Source organism: Ixodes scapularis, unplaced genomic scaffold, assembly GCF_016920785.2.
Source record: "Ixodes scapularis isolate PalLabHiFi unplaced genomic scaffold, ASM1692078v2 PGA_scaffold1__304_contigs__length_218370807, whole genome shotgun sequence".
NCBI classification, from domain to species: domain Eukaryota; kingdom Metazoa; phylum Arthropoda; class Arachnida; order Ixodida; family Ixodidae; genus Ixodes; species Ixodes scapularis.
The window spans coordinates 21217060-21237870 of record NW_024609846.1 but is presented as its reverse complement, the minus strand read 5'-3'; the positions used below and the strand labels follow the sequence as shown (position 1 = coordinate 21237870).

At 45.9% G+C, this 20811-nt stretch overlaps 1 protein-coding gene across 1 annotated transcript in view; it reads left to right on the top strand.

The window, feature by feature from the left end:
* LOC121045842 overlaps positions 1-20811 on the top strand; it is a 40015-nt gene that overhangs the window by 7733 nt on the left and 11471 nt on the right. Inside the window, exons 2-7 of the mRNA XM_042290095.1 lie at positions 330-483; positions 4426-4576; positions 8071-8274; positions 14991-15243; positions 17227-17392; positions 17956-18115. Coding sequence (XP_042146029.1) covers positions 330-483; positions 4426-4576; positions 8071-8274; positions 14991-15243; positions 17227-17392; positions 17956-18115 — 1088 coding nt within the window. The remainder of the gene's footprint in view (positions 1-329; positions 484-4425; positions 4577-8070; positions 8275-14990; positions 15244-17226; positions 17393-17955; positions 18116-20811) is intronic.

Here is a 20811-nt window from a genome sequence, read left to right as displayed (position 1 = left end):
ACTGTGCTTCATACCTCGTCCGGCCAGTAGAGATCCTAGACCGAAGACAGGGAGCAACTTCAACCAAAGGGAGCGTTCGCAACTTCATGGCGGTCGCCTATTGCTCCATTTGGTCGCAAGTGCGCATTCCCTGCGTTGTCGAATCACGAGGACAAAAGCGGGCGCAAAGGCTGAGACGCTGGCAGACGATCGGCGCTGTCCGCATCTCCTCGCAGCTCGTATTGCAAACGCGGCCCACAGGTCACGTGATCCGGTCGAGCAGTTGGAAACTATCTGAAACGTAGGCTCTCTACCAGCCTATGTCTAGTATGGCACCGTCCGTTTTCCAGAGACGATGAGAAGGGGAGGCAGCGCTGGCGATGCAGCCGTGGCTATGGCCGCTGTCCTTCAAGTGGTGTCGCCCATTGCCTCTGGCGTCGGCGGAGACTGCTTCGGAATCTTCTACGACGCTTCCACCGGCACGATACGCTGCCTTGACGGAAGGTAGGCCCCACCGATGCCCCCTAGGTAACAAGGCCGCGGGGCTCGACCTATACGTCACCTAATGGAGGCCAGCACGGGCCGGAGATTGGATATGAGTGCTGCGTCAGCGTCTGACTGGGAGTATTTTCTTATCCCGATTGCGCTCACTCACCTCACTCACCCTCACCGATCAGGTGTGAGGTGAGGGCGAGTGAGTTCGTAAGCCTCGAAAACTCGTGAGTTTGATGTTGAGTGAGGGACGTGGGGAGTTCGGTGAGGGGCGTGATTTCAGTAAGGGGCGTGAGTTCGGTGAATGCATGAGTTTATTGAGCTCATAGTTAAGTGAGTTCATAAGTTCGATGAGTTTATGAGTTCGGTGCAAGCGTGAATTCGTGAGGTCTGTGAGTTCATTAGTTCGGTGAAAATAGTTCTGGAGGCCGGTGCGTGCATGAGTTCTGTGAATGACGTGAGTTATGGAGGTCGGTGAGTGCATGAGTTAGGTGAGTTTATAAGGTCGGTGAGTTCATAAGTTTGCCGAGGCATAAGGTTCCTCAGGGGCCGCGGGTTTGATGAAAGTTTGCGGGGTGACGTTGAGGAAGGGCGGGTCGTGTGACTTCTCCGTGCATTTCCGAGGAAGTTTATTTGACGCTCGCTTCGCAATGGCGCTGTTAGCTCGAACGGCTGTTTGTCTGCGAGTTATAAGGAGAGAGGAGTGGTGCCTAATAATTAATCTCCGCTCTCGGGCTCTAGCTTGTTTCTCGGCGGCTTGGCGTGGTCTTTTGCCGCTGGTCGCTGCTTCGTGGCAGGGTGACGAGAGACAGGGCAGACTCTCCCGCTCGCGTCGGCCGCTTTCCTGTAGGCTGCGAGGTACCGGTACTCGAGCGGGATTTTGTTGTTTCGTGAAGGAGGCACACGGGCGCTACGTCAGTACTCCCGAAGGCAGATGTTGCTATCTGGAGTGCGCTGGTCTTATGCGCGTTTGCTAATAGTGAATCCAATATTAAAAGAAAGGCCTGCTGGGAACTGTCGAGATTCGCCTCTATGCTTGTTTTGAGACAATCTGACGGGCTAGTTGGTTTTACGATATGAGAATATATAGCGCAAAACAACAAGATTGTCGTTTTGCCCTCTATATCATCATGATATGCTTCTCTGTCCTAGTTGTAGACTAGAACTCGGTATAAAAAAGCACGCATACACGTCTTTGTGCTCGAGTACGTTCGAAGCGCCGGACTTGTTCGCAATTCGGTTTAAAGGCTGCTATATTTACTCGGTAGCGTGTAAACACTAATTTGATTGTGGATTGCCGTAGACAATTGAAGACGATCAGTTTCTAGATTATATTAAAAGCGATATGAAGCGATCTTTTTAGTTTCACTCAATATTCGCGATAAGAAATCGACGTTTCTAACCTGCTATTTGACACCCCATTATTCACTTAAGAGGGGACCGTTGAGCGTAGTCGGAATACTGCCTGCACCTTAAATCGTTTCGCGGGTCGGAGAAAGTGTTTTCTTAATTGCTCCTATAGTGTTCATAATTAGTTATGATTTTTATATATTATTATTTCTCAACCGGCACTGACCCAGGTGCATATCTCAGTCGTTTACTAGGAGGAGCGCTATTTGTCTTTTTAATAACACGGTTTATATTTATACGAGTAACTAAGACGGGGGGAAGGTGTATGAAACAATCCTAAGTAATAAAACTAAATATTTGATATCTGTGCATGTGCATGCGTGTACGGAAGCAAACTTACCCGCCGGAAAAGATTAAGCGCCCCAATGTTTTTGTACTTCGCAAAACACACCTCGAAGAAATGTAGAGCCTTTAATTAGGTTGCATGAGCGCGCCTTTCTCCCTCAACAAACATAGCCTGGCAATCCGCATTAGGCAATCGGTAGTTACAAGTTAAGTAATCTAAATATACAAGGTAGAATAACTTACACTTACACCAGTGGGACGTTTATTCGTTCAAATTAGTGAATAGCAATTAAAAATTTCCAACCATTAGAAATATTAAATGATTTTAACAGAAAACGCGACTGTGCGCATGTATTTTGTCAAAATTCGTACTCAACCTATTGACGTTTTAATACAAGCAAACATTGTCTAAACAACACAAATACGGTAGGCATTTGACGATTTTATGTCAAGATCTAAAAAATATAACGTTTTACGAGGCACCGAGTCGGTAAATTACAACATTCCAGTTTGAATTGGTATCTGCGCACAACAGAAAACGAGAGACACGATAAAAAAAATATTATACAATAATATGGCGCGCACAAAGTTCTTCAATGGTTCATTCTACAAGAAAAACTATATCCACCAGGCAGTTATTTTAGGTAAAATAATTTGGGTGAACGATGATAAATATACAAACATACCGTCCTGAAATAGTTCTACTCGACAATGAATTGCCTTGCAAACCGTCCTGCCATTAATGAGAATTTCGCAATATGCTACGCAGAAATAAAGTACAATTCCGCGGTGGTGCGCGTTGGAATAACAATGCTACTCATTTGAGTAAACGGCGATGCAGGCGCTCACTCAGTACTTGCCCGAAGTTGTCGCAAATGCTTGAAACAAACATTGCACACCGTAAAGAATACTTCTTCCCGAAACCCGGGATGATGCACCTCTGTATGCCAGCAAAGCGCGCCTTCCTCAAGCGCTCGGCTGCCGCGCGAGCGGAAGGAATCGAAGCGAGACGAACAAAACTAGAAAACATTTATTCACTTGGCGACGTGACGGCTGGCGCGAAGCAGCGGTAGGCGGCAGCGACCGTGGAGAAGTTGTAGAAGCCGCGTAATCCGCGCGCAGCACGAGCGCCAGCGCTTCGAATACGGTGAGCGCGAGAACTACTTTCGAGTGAGTTAGGTCGGTGCGAGAGTGAGTCCATGAGTTCAATGAGGAGTGTGAGTTTGTGAGTTTGGTGGGTTCGTTGAGGGGCGTGAGTTCATGAGTTTGGTGAGCTGATGAGTTCGGTGAGGGCTGTGAGTTCGGTGAGTTCATTAGTTTGGTGATGGGCGTGAGTTCCTGAGTTCGGCGAGTTTATGAGCTCGGTAAGTTCACGCGTATTTGAGTTTGGTGAGTGAGGACTTGAATGTGAGTGTGCCCGGGAGGGACAGGGTAAGTGAGCTTTAACTTTTCTCATGAGAGCGAGTTTTAAATGAATTCAACCAAAAATCTCGATCTCTGATCTTCATACGAGACAAACCAATTTTCTTAATTTCTAAAAATATAAAAATGTACCGTCTAATCATTTTCGCTCTGTTCTTACGAGCAACAAATGAGACATTCTGGCCGTGGATGATTAGTCTGTAGGTACGATAACACGAATGGGTGCTTCATCACAAGCCTTTAAAAGGTAGGTACTGCATGGAAATGGGGGACGACGCCTCGATCGACAGAAGAGGAACACTATCTTGAATCGTTATAAATTACGAAAGAATGCTGTCCAAAATATTTCTGCAAAGAAATGCTTGCCAGAAAATCGTCTAGAAACACTAAATGGCATCGAAATTTTGAAGTGCTATAAAATAAGAATAGCTGAATTATTAAAATATGTCCTTTGCACGAAAACAAAAACCTGGAAATTCTACGTCGTAAATGCATAAATAATTGAACAAACATGTGAACGCTCGAATAACCTTACCGACAGTTCGTCTGCAAGTATTCAAAGTGGGTGGCTTTGATTAATATGCCTCTAGTCGTGCTGCTTTATTTTTAGCCCCCTCGAAAAACCACACTACAAATATTTTGGTGTTGAAACAAACCAAAGCGATTAAATATGTGAGCTATAGGAAAAGCAATATCTAAACGATAGTCGGGTACCTTCACATAGACAGAAACAGATATTTCTCAGAGATACTCCAAATGAAATGATTCAAAATGCTTCAAAAGCGCGAAGGTTTCGAGACTCACGATGCTGAAATCATTGCTCAATCAACCTCGTAGCGGAAGGAGCCCCGCTGCTTTGACTAAAGAGCACCTGATGGCTGCGGAAACCGATGGATTCATCAAAGCTGATTCCCGGGGTCTCCTAGCCACGGTACCGGGAGCGGTAAAGGCCTGGTTTGAGACCGTGGAGCACTTCGGAAGTGGAAAGGTGAGGCTAGCTAAACATTACAGCAAAATGAATAATCCGGCTAGGTGGTGCACGAAAGAAAAAATAATCGCCTCAAAGAAGGGACAGAGAACAAGAGGGCGACATGCAGTTGTAATTAGCTCTCCGTGCCGTCTTGTTCTCTGTCCCGCTCTTTGAGGCGCCAATTTTTCTTTGTAGGTAAACATTTCAATAGTGCCATAAGTTTATTATAATTAAATGGGAATGTATCTAACTCAGTAGTATCCAGCCATGGTGTTCTAATGTGGAGGAAGTGTTCGCCAGGCGATGGCATATCCTGTGGCTCCTGAACGAGTGATAGTGAGAATACCACAGAGGACTATATTGCTGTTAGCATTTAAAATGTTTACACTCAGGCTTTCAGTGGAATATGACTTTCAAAGGGTTTTTGCCTTTGCAGTTTTGTGTTTATTAATATTGGGCATTTAAGCGATGAAGCCAATTTGCTCACCACATATTAAAAGAAAAAAAAGAAGAAATCTGTCACCCGTTTAGTTCGTGCTGTGTTCCCCATAAATTTAGAAGTGAGTCAACAGATTCATAATAGTGATGCAACGATTATGTTTTTTTTTTTTGTTAACGAAACGAATTCTAGTCGACCCTTTTTGTAAAGCTGCCTTGATACCCACAATCACCTTTTGCCACATGCTTACGAGGCCTGCATTTCTAGCTTAGAAAACATTTTCGAATCTCATAACGCAATCAAAAAAAAAGAGCCGCAGATATAGTCGTAACTTGTTCACTTTACTATCTAGGCCACAAGTGCTAAATGCAGGGAGACCGTACAGCCAGGATAACTGAGATGGTGTAACAGAGTGTAGCATATGCGAAAGTACAGGAACACCAAACATAAATTCCTAATAAATTTCTAAATCGTTTTCGCTGCCAGATAATAAGAAACTTCTACCTTATTCTAGTTCCTTTGTGCTTTGTAATAAAACAATTTTTGTTGGGCAGTCTGAGTGATGAAAAGGAGGCGTTAATTAAAAGCTACAATTTGTCGCGAAAGTTATCTAATAAATGACAGGCTTTGCACAAAAAAAAAAAAAAAAAAAAAAACTCCCAGAGGCTTAGTCAAATATTTGGTTAGGAAGTTATTAATGTCACATTTATAGCCAGTCTAATAAAAACCTCACATATCAATGCTTAGAACAAAAGTTGTATGTTACTGCCGGCTAAACAGGAGCCTCGTTGTATACGTTGCGTCATGGTGCACGAAGGATTCCCCGGACTTATTACGGAATGCAAAGTTCACAATATGAAACATTTAACCTAATAATAGTTCACTTGATATAAACTAAATAGAATATTTAACTTTATTCAAAAATAGTGGAGAGAACTAATAGACAGGCATAACAAATTTCAATAAAATGTACGCCACATTGTATTGTAAATAAAACATAACATGCGTGTATGAATATTTTTGCTCTTCATGCTGTTAAAGGGACCATGAAATGACCTTTTTACTTTTTCCAGATAACTTTTACATTAAACCGTCAATGTTCACTGAATGCCGAACAGGCATCCGTTTTCGTCTCGGTTTATTAACTTTTACACAAAAAATTATTGAAATATCGACTTTTTCATTCTCTCCAACTGACCGCAAAAGAAGCCGTGACGTAGACCGTTTCCGGAACCGGAAGTTCTCTCGGCAGTAGGAGAATGGGAGTGTTAGCGGCAACGAGTTGGGGTGCGCCGGTAGGTTTTACTGCGCTGATGTCACCGACGTATTTCCTGAATCGGCGCCTCTCATCGCCGCATCGCAGCTGAGCGAAATTCAATGAGATATGTTGCGCTACAGCGACAGCATGGGACTAGTCCCATACGCCGGTATGCCTGTTGGGAAGTGCAGCGAGTCTTGTCACCACCCCGTCATTGTTGGCAGAAGGGCCGGCCCGTGTCAGTCGTTTGCAAAGCGACGTAGATGGCGTTTTTCGCGGCCTCGGAGATGCAGGAGCGAGCCGACGTTAAAAAAGATACGTTTGAACTACGAGTGTCAGCAAGAGCCACGTAAATACCTGTTTACACTCGGAGCGGACGCGCGCGCTTGATGGAAGTCTTGTATTCGCGCTGTTGGTAAGCGCTTCGCGACACACGCGACACTCGGCAAAGAAAGGTTGGACCGGGGTCGACACGTGCAGTCTGTCAGAATAAAAATGGCATACCAATAACAAAGTGTACATACCGTGTTACGAAGGCAATCCATACGGCGTTTATTTCAGCTCTATATCACACAAAACAAGAAGATAGAATCGACGAGAGTCCCTTTTCGACGAGTGTTCGTCAACACTGCCTCGGAAAACAAGGGGAAGAGATTAACCTCCTCACCTCTTAATCTAGAATTGAGGTCAGTGATCAAACTATAATACGGGAAGGGTCCACAAGGGTCGCGCGGGCATATTCCATTTAGCACGCCAGCCGGTCGTAGGCAGACGGTCTTGCGACGAAGCAACGCAGCGCCGAGTCGGAATGCCTGCTAGGCCTATACGCTTCGTCGGAGTCGGTGAATCCAGCGTTCTTGTTCGTCGTGGTCTGTTTTAAGTACTGTTTTCTTGCTGCTTGAAGTCGGCACGCGCGGGAAGAACACGTAGAAAAATAAACGTTCAGTCAGTCAGAGCTTTGAGAGGAAGGAAAACAAAGAAAATAAATGTTCGTCGGTCGCAGTCACCCAAATAACTGGCGGCCCTGCCCTACTGCGCACGCGCAGTAGTTGCTTCGTTTACCACACGATAGATGGCGCTTGGCTCTCAGCATTATCAAATTTGGCAATTTTCGCCACACATCTCTAATTATGCTACAAAATGTGGATCTGAATATTATTTAACAAAACTTTTAGGAAACATTCGCCGGCTATTTATTGTTTACGATCGCGGTGCTGGTGAGGTTGGCTGTTACCCAATAGGCGATGTGGATTCGGCTGACGTGCACCGATTCTGCGTATGCATCGTAGTGAACAGGCGAAGGAAGGAAGGCGCAAAAGAGTCCAGTTTTCTTTTAAAAGTTCTATAGCAAATAATTTTTTTGGGCTCCCTATTTTTGTGTTTTTGTGTTTCTTTTCACACCTTTTACGACGTGCGGTGGATGAAACTCGATTTTAAAATCATTTCATGGTCCCTTTAAGGGTTTTGCGTTATCTGCTTTTGCTTATATATTCAAAACTTTCTGTTTTATTCTGACTTCTTCAGTACTTTGAGGTGATATTTATATGATATCATCAGGAAGATGCCGATCATTGTGAGTTTGTAAGTTTCATATGAATGTATTTTTTGTCCATTAAGTTTATGTACCTCTGTGAATTACAAGGAATCGGTGCCTCGTCAGGCTTCTTAGCCTCTTTTACTGGCCCCTCTTTTGTCCCCTGCCCGAAAAAAGAAAACAAAACGGAAGTACCTGCTGTAGAAACGTGACCTTAAATAACCAGCTCTAAAGCGTCACAATAGTTTGAAGTTCGATGTGAATTGAAAACCACCTTTCAGCTCTCCATGTCAGAGATCCTGGAGCCTGCCGTTCGCTTCGCAAAAGAAGGTTTTCCCCTCAGTCTTCCGGGGGCCTTGTTATGGGAGAGAGCCAAGCCTAAACTGCTGAGGATGCACGGTGGAAGAGCCTATCTCATCGACGGGGAGACCGTCCCGTCTCCTGGAGACATTTTGAACAACGTCCCAATGGCAGGCCTGCTAAAGGTTTGTCAGATCAAAGGTCGTCCACGGGCGATTTTGTGGCGTGGTTAAAGTATATTTTTATTTTTATATATCTATATATTTATAACAGCACTTTTAAAGTCCACGGGGCGTTAAAGAGGGAACGCGGCTACTAGAGCAACAACATATGAAAAGAATAAGAATAAGGAGAAAACGTCGTTACACATAATCCCAAGACACTTGCAAATAAAAGCGGTTTTAAATGAATCTAATGAGGGTATCGATTCGAGAGATGCGGATGGGTGTAGATTTTCAAGAATAACTCTTCTCCCACAACACTCTAAAAAAAAAAAAACCCGTGCGTCTGCTTTCTTGCACAACATTCGAAAAGCCAATCACCGCAACTTACGTAGGCAGCTCAGCGAATGACGATGCAGAAACGTATGTTTAGACCAAAAAACGCAGTCTGAGTTGTGACATTAAGCAATGCAAGCGTGGCGTTTTGCATTGCTTAATGTCACAACTCAGACAACGTTTTTTGGTCCAAACGTATTTTTGGGCATCGTCATTCACTGAGCTGCCTTCATATTTTTTTTTTCTTTATTAAACTCAACATTTCAGCACAAAACGCTATGTCATTACAAGGAGCTCACGCCCAGCGACTTGTGGGCGAACTAAAGTTCTCTCATGTTCCTAATTTCACTGAACAAGTGTGCCCACTCAGGCGTAGTTTCTGGTGTTCTGCAATACACAGTTTGAACCTCGTTTACAATATCGATGAAATGCTTCTGTACAGACTTAATTTTTGGGTCAGCATGCCGAAATTCCATCCTTGTTTTCCAAATTCTAAACAGTCCGAATATCATAAAAAGGTCGTAGGGCACAGTGTCATTTTCTTCAACAGGTAAATACCTAATGGTCTCCGGGGACAACATAAAATCTTTTTTCGGGGTTGTTTGAAGAATGTCCTAAAAAAACACAGTATCCGAACAATAAATAAAAACGTGTTCGATAGTTTCTGATGTCTTACACAGGAGACAATCCACCGACCAAGGAACAAAGATCCCCTTATCTCTTAGCCATGGCTTTACTGGCAATATCTCGCTGTGCAATTTAAAGAAAAAGGACTTAACCCCTGGTGGAACACACATCCTTTTCACACGCCGCAGCACATCTTGACCCGGACATTGGCTGTACACCGATCAATACAGTGGCGCAGGGAAAAGGTGCTCAATCAGGTCACGACTGAGCTCCTTTTTAGTGACACTACCCAGGTAGTCCCATCGAAAAACGCGCTCGCAAAAACAATACAGCCTCTTTCACTTCTTTTAAATAACCATAAAAACAAGGGGGTTCAGTACATTCACTAGTCACCGACACGGCCGGCAAAGAGTTCACCAGTCTCACCTGGATAATTGCACGTAGGAAAGGATGATTCTGGTCGCGTAGGAAAAAGAAGCGCGAAACAATCTTACGGACGAAAAGATGCGAGAGGCCAAGGCCTCCCGACTTGACGCTCCGGAAAAGGTTATCTCTTCTCATCCTTTCCCACCCGGACTTCCAGATGAGAGTGGCGAAAACCCTATGGAACTTTTGGATACTCATTGGTGTACATGCCAAAACTTGCATAATGTACCAGATCTTTGCGATCAAAAAAATATTACACACTGTGGCGCGCGCAAAATTGACAAGTTCCGATTGACCCAAGTGTCAGCCTTCGTCTTCAAATCTTTTGCGAGCTCCGTCCAGTACGGCGTGCTAACTTTGTAATGTTCCAAGGGCACCCCGAGATACGTACATGGCGTCGCTTCCCAATTAAAGCCTGCAAAGTAATGCGGTTTTAAAGCCCACCTCCCGTGCCACACCCCACTACATTTCCCCCAGTTCACTGCCGCTCCTGTGGCGTTGCAATATTCTTTCGTGAGGACGACAGTTTCCATGACGCTTTCTTCATCTTAACAAAACATAGCCACATCGTCAGCGTAGGCGGACACTTTAACTTCAACATTATTGAAAAGAAACCCCCGGATATTCTTGCTAGCTATCACGCTCACACAGAAAGGTTCAAGTTACAGAGCAAATAGTAAAGGTGGGGGACATCCCTGCCTGACTGACGAAAGCACTGCAATTTTGTTAGAAACATTATTATTTAACACCAGCCTGGTTGTACAACCTTTGTACGCCATATCCACGCCCTTTAGGACAACTTTGCCTACATTAACATGCAATAAAATACTCTTTAGAACATCATGCCTAACTCTATCAAACGCTTTCTCCAAGTCTAACTGTATCATTGCCACTTTATCCCTCCCAACAGCCTCAAAAGTGCTTCTCGCTATATGGATATTAGTTTGAATGGACCTTCCTTTAATGCCACACGTCTGGTGATCTCCGATGAGTTCTCGAATGACACACTGGAGCCTACGCGTAATGATCTTACTGAAAATCTTGTAGTCTATGTTGCATAATGTAATCGGCCTATATCCCGTCATGCTGAGCCTTTTCGACAAGTCCTCCGACTTCGGTATCAGTATGGTGTGAGCTTCCACAAAGGAACGCGGTAGACAGTAGTTTTCGAATGACTCATTAAATACGGCCAAGAGTACGGGACTAAGGGCATTTTTAAAGGTTTGGTAAAATTCTGCACAAAGCCCATCAGGGCCCGGGATTTTCTGTCTCGCTAGCGAATATATTGCTAGTTCAACCTCTTCCAGCGTGATTTCTCCCTCGAGCCACGTTGTAACCTCCTCATCCAACTTGGGCATGAGTGACAAAAAATCTTTAAATTTACGAAATCCTACGGGAGTCCATTTTTCCCCAAAAAGTTTCCCAAAGTACTCAACAAAATCTTCTTCTATAACATCTTTATCGCTGCTAATTTTCCCTTTATATTCTATTTCTCTTATTTCTCGAGTCAGGGCATACTTCTTTTCCTCAGCCAGAGCTCGCTTAGTCGGCTGTTCTCCCAACAGAACTTTCTCCGAGCGTGCCCGCACGACTGCCCCTTTATACTTTTCATTGTATATTTGATCTACTTCCATCTTCATGTGCCGAATGTCATCGCCACAAGTTCGAGGGCGCTCACACTCTACTCGACACAATGCGTTAAGGTCTTGCTTCAACTGCCTTTCGCGAGCTCGAGCTTGGAAAGTGATGTTGCTGGCCCTTTCTGCCGCGGCCAACTTAACTCCCTCTTTGAATCCTTCCCAGGCCTCCCTGATACAAGTCTCTTTTTCGACCACACCCCGCAGCAGCTCAGCGACAGTGGTTGCAAAAAGTTTATCATTCAAAAGTGTTCGGTTTAATTTCCAAAGCTGCCAGTTAAAACGAGACGCTCTGCTTTTTTTCCTGCCAATTTTTACGCTTACGAGGCAGTGGTCAGTAAAAAAAATGGGCTGGACACGGTAGCCGTGCACAGTGCGCAGTACGTCAACTGTAACATAAATACGATCTAAACGAGCGTGTGACGTATTTTGAAAATGCGTATACCTTACGCTACTTCTTATGGTGCATAAAGCACCGACGTCCTCGAGCCCACAAACATTTACCATTTCTTTCAAAAGTCTCGAACTGCTGTCACCACTCGTGTCCGCTCCAGTACTATCCCGCTCGTCAAAGACACATTTAAAATCACCCATGCACACGACCACTTTGTCACACTCCAGATAATTACGTAGAAACTGAAAAAAAGACTTCTCTATCCTTCGCGTTATTGGGAGCGTAGATACATATCACGCGCCACTGGACATCTGACAGCGTAAAATCACAAGAAATGAACCGCCCGCACTCATCGATAACAACTTGCAAGTTTTCATAGTTCAAGGACTTCCTTAAAAAAGAAAACAGCCCCCTGACCGACCCGCAGCATGACTAGAGGCAACTTCATATCGCTGGAGATAAGGCCTCAGCGCTCTCTCAATGTTCTCTTCTGTCTGTAATTTAGTTTCTTGCACCGCAAGAAAGTCCGGCTGCTCGTCTTCTACCAGACGCTGCAGTTGGTACTGCTTCCTCGACGAGGCCAACCCACGGACGTTTGAAGTTGCGAAACTAAGAGACATATTACAATCACGGAGCTAAAATAGAGAGAAGGCTAGGCTACGATACAAAAAGCCGCTTAAGTCAAACACGTAAACACATACAAAAAATACAACACTCTTACTTGTACTAGGCCGCCTAAGCAATATTACTCAGCCGCAGTACAGTTCATTCACTATGGAGCCTTCGGCACGTGGCTCTCCGGTGGTCCTTGAGGGGGGGGGGGGGGGCGTGGCGTCGGCCCCTCTTGGAAGCCACCGTCTGCCACCTCTGGAGCACCCTCTCCTGCAGGTTCTGCGGTTGACCGGGCTCCTGGGTTGGTGTCGGTTCCAGGGAACGCTTGGCAGAGCCACCCACGGCGTCCATCTCGCCGTTCTTCTGGTCGTTCTTCCTTTCAACGGCAGCCAGGGTCGACTCCCGGCGGGTGTAGTCGTGCCCGCGCTCGTCTCCCTGGAGGGCCGAAACGCGTGCGACGTCGTCGCCTACCGGTTTCGGGATGTCCGTGTTATCTGCGGGGGGCTCGGTCGTGGTGGACGTCTCGGGTGGTGGGACGACCACGGTGGTCTCGGCCCGCCCCTGAGGTTGGCTGTCCTCCGAGTTTCCGCCTGCCGCGTCCTCAGCTTCATCCTGGTCTATGAGTAGCTCCGAGGCGTCGTCCTCAGGGCCGCCGTTAGCCACGTCTGCGTAGGTTTTCTTGCAGTCGTCGCGTAGGTGTCCGAAACGCCTGCAGCTCTCGCAGCGCGGCACTCGGCACTCCCTACGAATGTGGCCGGTTCGACGGCACCTGAGGCAGAGCGGAGCTCTACCCGGGGCCAGCACCAAGGCCGCGCAGCCTAGGAGCCGTAGTTGGTGCGGCAGGTTTTCGAGCGTGACGCCTTCCCTTAGGGTCAGCCTCACGACTCGGGTGGTCGACTGCACACCTTCGTAGCCTCCGACACGCCAGGTCTCTCGGGCGACGTCCTCAACCTTGCCATACGGCTCTACGGCCTTCTTCACGGTTTCGTCCGGAAGGTGAAAAGAAATCCAATGAAGCTTCAGCCTCACCTCGGCCTTCTCCGGGTCGACGACGATGCAGCGTCTCCCTTTAGCCTCGAAGGACGCGGCGTCCACCAGCTTCTTCTTTGCCGACGGTGTTTTCAGAGTCACCATCCACACGTGGTTCATCCGAAATGAACCACATGCGGCTATTTCGCCTAGTACTCCCGCTTTCTCCAGTCCGGCTTAAAATCTTCAATGCGATAAGGCCGCGCCGTAATGTCGGCGTGCAGAAAGACAGAATTCAGGGCGTGAGCGCCCTTGGGCAGGGGAGGCAGTACGATCCTGTATCCTTGGGAGCCTAACTCAGCAGAAATCCCACGGCTATCAGCGGCCGTTACCGCTCCTACGGAGCTCATCGCGATACGGCTTGATAGCTCGGAAGCCAGGCGACCTGAGCTGCCTTCATAAGTTGCGGTGATTTGCTCTCCAAGTGTTGTGCAGAAAAGTAGACGCACGGGCTTTTTTTTTTAGAGTGAAGAACAACATAATGTAATTTCGAATGAAACACTTACGTTCAAAGATCATATTAATATACTAGCGGACCCTCGAACGAAAAAAATCAGAAGCCACAAATGCAAAAAAAAACAAGAAAAAAAAACATTTGAGCAGTCCGCGTCTATTCACTTTACACATGATGCAGACATACCTCCAAGGTGTCCTCCCCCAGACTTTGTTAGCGGTGGCCAGATTTACTCTGCCTCTCATTTTTCGGTGATTTATCAGACTTTTCCCCCAAATCAATCCCTAGCGAATAATGAAACCACAGGGTGCTTCCGAGCGCTGTTGGGACGTAAAAAATATTTGTGTAAATGAGCCAAAAACTGAGCGCAATGAAACTTTTTTACAAAAACGCCTTTAAGAGGTGCATTTATAATGTCATATTCTGTGAGCGTAGATTTCTCAGAACAAATCCAAGAGAAAAGCTTGTTTTTACCTGTATACGTACGAGGCGAAAGCCGAAGAGAAGCGTAGATTGACATGAAGCACCTTATTGTACAAACACTTTAAAGCATCTCAAAAGTACAGCAGATCCAGCAGATCCAAGTATGTTCCCCCTGTTGTATTCCCAACTCCAGCCCGCCGCTCTCACTCTCGTGAACGAACAAAGGATTAGAGAAGCGAGGACGGCGCGGACGCGTTGGCGGAGACTGTCGGCTTTAGTGTTGCTGTTACCGCATGGTTCTGGTAGGCATGTTGGTGCATCATGCAGTTTTAACAGAAAATGTGAGCAGCTTAAAATATAAATTGTTGTGATCCGCTTCGCAACTTTTAAAAAGCAACGTGCTCATTTTCTTCAAGCACGTCATCTCCGTCACTGTGCTGCTGCCCTGACCGCTTCGCATGTGTAGTCAAATAAATGGGTTTTTGCACACTTACATGCATCAGCAAGCAGGCGCATGGGAAATTAAAAAAATAAATATCCCCGTCTCTTCCGCTATCTTGGAACTACCGCCCCGCCATCTATAGGGTGTTGGAGTTGAGAACAGTATATTTATTTTTTGCCTTTTTTTTTTCTAAAAAAAAAAAACCACTCACGAAATTGGGGTATAACAAGTGCATAATCTATAAGACATCTTTGTGGAAAGTTTGACTGTACTCTGTTTGTTGGTTTATTTCTAAATTTTTTTTGCACCCAAGTAGCACTCGTGGACACGCTGTATAGTTGTGGCCGTTTCTGCTCACAGAGGATAGCGGACGAAGGTCCCAGCGCCCTCTACGCGGGTCCCGTGGCCCAAAACATCGTGGAGGCGGTGGCGGAGGTCGGAGGACTCATGACCTTGGATGACCTGCGGAAACACCTCGAGTCCTCCGAGCCGACGGTCTTGCCAGCCATTTCAACGACCTACAGAGGCACGACGGTGCACACGACGCCCTTGCCGAGCCAGGGGGCCATTTTGTTGGACGCCCTCAACATCCTCGAGCTATTCGATCTTGAACGTGCGTTCAACTGGCATGTATACCTACGCAGCCAAGAAAGCAGAATTGAAAAAAAAAAAAAAATCTACTGTTATCATAATTAGAGTTTTGCTCGTCTGACCTAGAGCTCCATGGCACATAAAGCGAAGCAAGATGCAAATTAAAACAAATGTCACTCTACTTCCTCCTCTCTTACTTCTCCCTCTTATTCTTCTTTTCCTGTTCCTCCTCCCCCCCTTCCACTTTTTATTAGAGAAATAAAAGAAAGCAGAGAAGTTAGCCTGGAGGTATTCTTCTTACTGTCATCGTTTGTTCTCTCCTTCACCTTCCTTTCTTTTCCCCCCTCCTCTTTTTCATGGACCTTTCTCTTCAAGTTCATTTTTATTCTTTCTCGTTCGCTTATTATTATTAATTTTATTATTATTTGTTTTGTGTTTCTCGATCGTCATTGTGTGCCATCATTAAAGGCAATGAGATGGATTTGCCTCTACAGGGAAGTTCAAACATTTGGGGCTTATACCTTGCCAATCGAAACTTACAGCACCGGTGTCCTTTGGCGTCTCATATTTTCGCTCTTGGTTAACTAATTTTAAAAGTCTTTTCGGAATAAATAAGCGGGGCCAACAATCTAAAATTAGAGCAGGATTTACTTTACGCACACAGACACCAATAAGAAGCTGCTAATCTCAAGAGCAACACCAGAGGTTTTAGTTCGTAAAAGAGGGACGGATATACCGAGCGTGACACTTTTAGTGCGAACAAGCGATCGACAGTTTTCTTTGTTTTTCTCTTAGAACCGAAAGGATGTCATCAAATATATTATTGTTGTAGAAGGAACTCATTTAGGGCTCTCATATAAGGGGTAAAAATGTGTGCCCACTAATACTCTTTCCTAATAAATTGCGAAAAGACGCCAAAGTCGTGTTCGCGCTAACAGTGTCGCGATGTGTATGTAAGGATGTGGCAGATTGGCCAAAAACGTTTTCTATACCGCACGTCTCAAAGTTCAAGCCGACTCTTAGTAATAATTAAAAGCACAACCTGTTCGTTTCGCTACATGTCAACCTTCATTAACGTATAGACATCGAGATGAAGTTAGGTATCTCCATGGCTTTATGAGTTATGCACCTTGGCGATAAATCCTTATACAGAGTTCTCCCAGCAAGAAAGATGCTCATGCTCGTTGCATCATGACGTCATTACGCATTTGAAATGTTAATGACCTCAAACGAGAAACCATAGAGTTTGTAACTCAAATATTGCCAAGAAGTAAAGTCCAGTTTTCAATTTCCTTATTAAATAAATAACAAACAAAGTTGTATGTTTCTAAAATCTATTTTTACTGCCGTGGAAACGAAGCTGCACGTAACGTAATTCGTTCTAAACGGACTAAGCAATTTAAAATTGAATGGAGTTTGCAAATTGCAGATAGAAGAAAGCATGTAGATTCCACCTTGTAAATATGATAATCCAACCGTTCGGCTCTACTAGAAATAGTAGGAGATCGGTACAGAGGGGAAATACATTTATTTCTACCATAGTTTTAACTGTAAGTGCAGGCTGGAACACATGATGCGAAAATATAGACACAGAATCGGACGGAAATCGGACCATTGAAAAACCGTTGTACGCCATTTTCGGAAGACGGGCCACATGAGGCATCCCCCCCCTCCCCCCCTCCCCCCCCACACACACACACACACGCACAGAAATCGCAATGCTTTACTATTTCTTCAAGGCACGGCGAGGTTTTTTCGCGCCAAGCCATCGAAAATTGGAGACTTCGTCCAATAAAATATCTTGCGCTCTGTATCTCAAATCGTTTCCCATTTTCGTAAGAGGGGAGAAGCCTAGCTGGCCGTTCGAATTTCGTTCGTGGCTTTCGCAGTGTAGTCGGTCGTTTTTCGCATCCTGTGGTCCGGTCTTTACACTCACTATGACTTGCCACCTACCCAAGTAAAATAATGGTAATAAAAATATTACCTTTTTTTTTTTTTTGCCTAGCTACCAAGTCGAATCCTGCAAAATACTATCACCTTGTGATTGAAGCGATGAGGTTGGCCTCAGAAGACGGCTTGCTTCACGTTGCCGATCCACAGTTCTCGAATATAGACCAACTGATACGGAAGGAACATGGCGAGAAGAGGAAAGAACTCCTTGATGTCGAGAGGTAAGGCTGTGGGCATCACGGCACATATATTGGGTTCGTTCCTTTTTTTAATTATCTGTTTCTTCTAACGGTGATGGGAGAAGCTCACTATCGAAGCATCTTCAGGCTTGGCTTCAGATGATCCTTAATTCCGGGGAACTGCTCAAGATTGAACGCCGAGCAACGTTTCACAAGGAGGCTGAGCTACTTTAGAAGTTCGAAGAAGCAAGTCTTTGGCAGAAACGTAAACTACGCTTCTTCCGAAGGTCCAGCATTATTTTCCTTTCAAGGCATGCTTATCCAAGTTATGCCACGTTGTGGCACTCACTATGCAACTAGATGGCGTTGGCTATCCGCCCACTCTCCCCGATTTTCGTAAAATGTCATTGTAGTGACGTCACAGCCGTAAAACGGAGTCACTGTGAACGCCTTGAAGTTATCTACTTGGTGCTGGCTATGGACGTCCACAAGAGATTACTTTTGTTCTAAACGAACAACTTGAAAAAAAAGGAATAATAAAGCATACTATGGTGTAAACAACGTCTCATTTTTACCACTTAATAACGCTCCGATTCATCGGCTAGGTTCGTGCCCCGTTGCTCGAAGGACCTGCCCAATGGCAAACAGGGCGGCACTACCTTCATGGCCGCTGTGGACCCCTGGGGAAACGCATGCTCCTTCATCACTAGCATCGCTCATCCCTTTGGCTGTACCACTGTCCCAGAGTATGGATTCGGAGTACACGTAAGGCTTGCACTGCCCGTCTATTAAATGTCTTGTCACTAGGGACGGCACATTTGAAAGGCCCGTTAACTTAAACATAGGCCGGCAAAAAACAAAGAATGGACTATAGAGGTGTCACAAATAAACGCAAAAAACAAACAAACGAATGTGCACACTCATTCCACCATATAGGCCTCCTGCGTTGCCCAGGGGGTGCTGCGAAAAGGGATTTGTTAGGACTTCTTTTGGGTAGTACAAACTTTAGCGTCTCAAACTGTCAAGCATGCAGAAGCGAGCCTGCTCTGGTGCGGAGCGCGAAATCGCGATGAAAATACAAAGAAACAACAAAAATTCGAACGCCGTCAGAGCTAAGACGCTAAGAGCGAGCCAAGAGATGCCGTTTCACGTGTTCCAAAGTAGACATGAAAATGAAAACAAAATGAAAGCGTCGCGACACAGGTGTTCTGACGTCACCACCCAGAGATAAGAGACGCGTGCCCTAGCGGTGGTGTCATGAATTTGGCACTTTCGATTGTCTTGCAACGTTGAGTCAGGCCCATTTCTGGCGTCCATAGGTGTTTTTTCGTTCTTCAGCGCTACACAGAATGAAAAAAAGCTCAACCAACGTGCTCTAAGTAGTGCGAAACACGATCAGGTGAGCTTGTACTACCCAAAATGAGGGCGCTACAGTTTGTTCAATGCTTCAGTGCAGGAGGCCTATAGTCTTCTATAGACCCGTTGCTCTGGGGCAGAGGCGCGAGCGCGTTCGCAAGACGCGACCATGTTATGCTGACTGCACCATACGTGTGGCGCTGTGACGTTCGATATTGCACGTGCCACGTTCGAATAGAAGGTTGTTACCACGCATCTGTAGATGCGCGGTAAGAAAACGTATAAAAAAAGAAATATGCAGCTCGCGTCCCAATAAACATTCCTTTCATCTTTGCTTTTTCTCATAGCTTCCGCGAGCACGCATATTTCACTTTACGTGATAGCAAAGCCGAAGCTACTCGCAAAAGCACCTCTTCCTGAAAGACGCTCGCACTGCACGAACGCGCGTGCTTAGCAGGGACGCTGAAAGCTCGCAGATCGCTCTTCTACCCTCTGCTACGCTGGCACTTAAAATGGAACTCAAAGTATATATATATATATAAAAAAAAAATCTGCGGTGGGGAAGCGCATTGACGCAACGCGAGTCAAATATTCTATTTTGCTCGCCTGAAACGTTGCTCAGAACTTGAGAGCTACAGGCCTATAACATAAACATATTACTGTTAGAGTTTCTGTAGTCGACGGCAAGGTGAGGGCTATCGAGCGTCTCTTTCAAACGTCCTTCTTACAGCACGCGTTCGTTGCTTTTCGTTGTGTTTTGAAGGCGCGTGCATACTTGATGCTCACTATACTCTGTTTCACCTTATCTTGTACCGCAGAAAAGGCTAGAAGCGCGAGCTCATAGTGTTGGGAGCTGCTTTTAACGCACGGGAGCTTGTGCCGCCGAGATGTGCCCTAGAGCAGGGAGCTCGCGAATGTAGCCTACACGCCGCAGCGTTACTAAAGGTCTCGCGCTGGAGGCAAGACAACTGAAAATTTACCCTGCCGTTTCCATCCTGTCAGTGACTATAGTTTGTTGACTCTATCCTGGGGGACAACCCTCTGGTGTAAGGCAGTGAAAGGGCGAGGTCGCGCTTGTACGGGTACACCTTGAGCGCCGGTTATATGCTTCACTCAACGTTACTAAAACACTCAGTTGGGAAACTCGCCGTCGAAACCTGGGCCGCTGGCGTCCACCGAGACCGAGCTAAATACGACAACAGCGCTCTTTATGATTTGTGTGTACTGTGGTTATTATTGAGCTTTTAGAAAGCATGTTTGTGCGTTGTGAGGGCCGGTGGTAGGCCCCAGGAAGAAAGAGCAAGTTTAAAGATTAAGATGTTTATTACTGAGAAGGAGGGTATGTCTGAGTCAGTGGGGGACGGGCGGAAGCAACTGGAAGAGAAGAACGCGGGCTTGGAGAATCTTGAGGCGAAGAGACGATGGCAGCGGGGCAGGGGCGAGGGCGAGGCTAGTTTATGAGGTGAGGGGCAAGGTTACAGCTGCGGCGAACAGGTCGGCTGCCGGGGCTTGCGAGTAGAGTCGACTTGGCTGGTGTTTACATTTGGGCGATGAGTAGAACTGAGGACGAGAAGAACGGACGGTGGATCGAACGGCGAGGGCTCGTTGGCTCTGGAGAACTCGGGTTGCGGGGAGCAATTTGAAAGGAAAGAACGGAGCGGGGGCGGCAGAGGGGATGGAAGAATAACAGATGGCTACGGTTAACATATGCTCACAGCGTAAAAACAAAAGGAAAATACTTTTTTTTGTTTGACATTTTTTTGAGTTTAGTGCAAAATGAAGCGCGTGTGATATTTTTATTATCTATAGTTTGCAAGGTTTTGCGGAACAATTAATATTGTTTTTATACAACCATGCCTCAGCGGTGCTTTCAGGTAGCGCGTCCCGACCTAGGTGCATTTTAACTTCTGTAGTAATTCGCGGCGCGTCCGCTGGGGAGACGGGGGTGGCACCCCTGTAACCTCTTCCGCTGTATCTGTTTCGGTGCCAAAATGGCCGATTAAAGCCAAAATAGAAGTAACGTGCAGTTCCTGGAGTGGCCGCTGCGTGAGAAATGGCGGTGTTGTGTTCGCCATTAGCTCGGTTCTGGAAGACAGATCGGGACT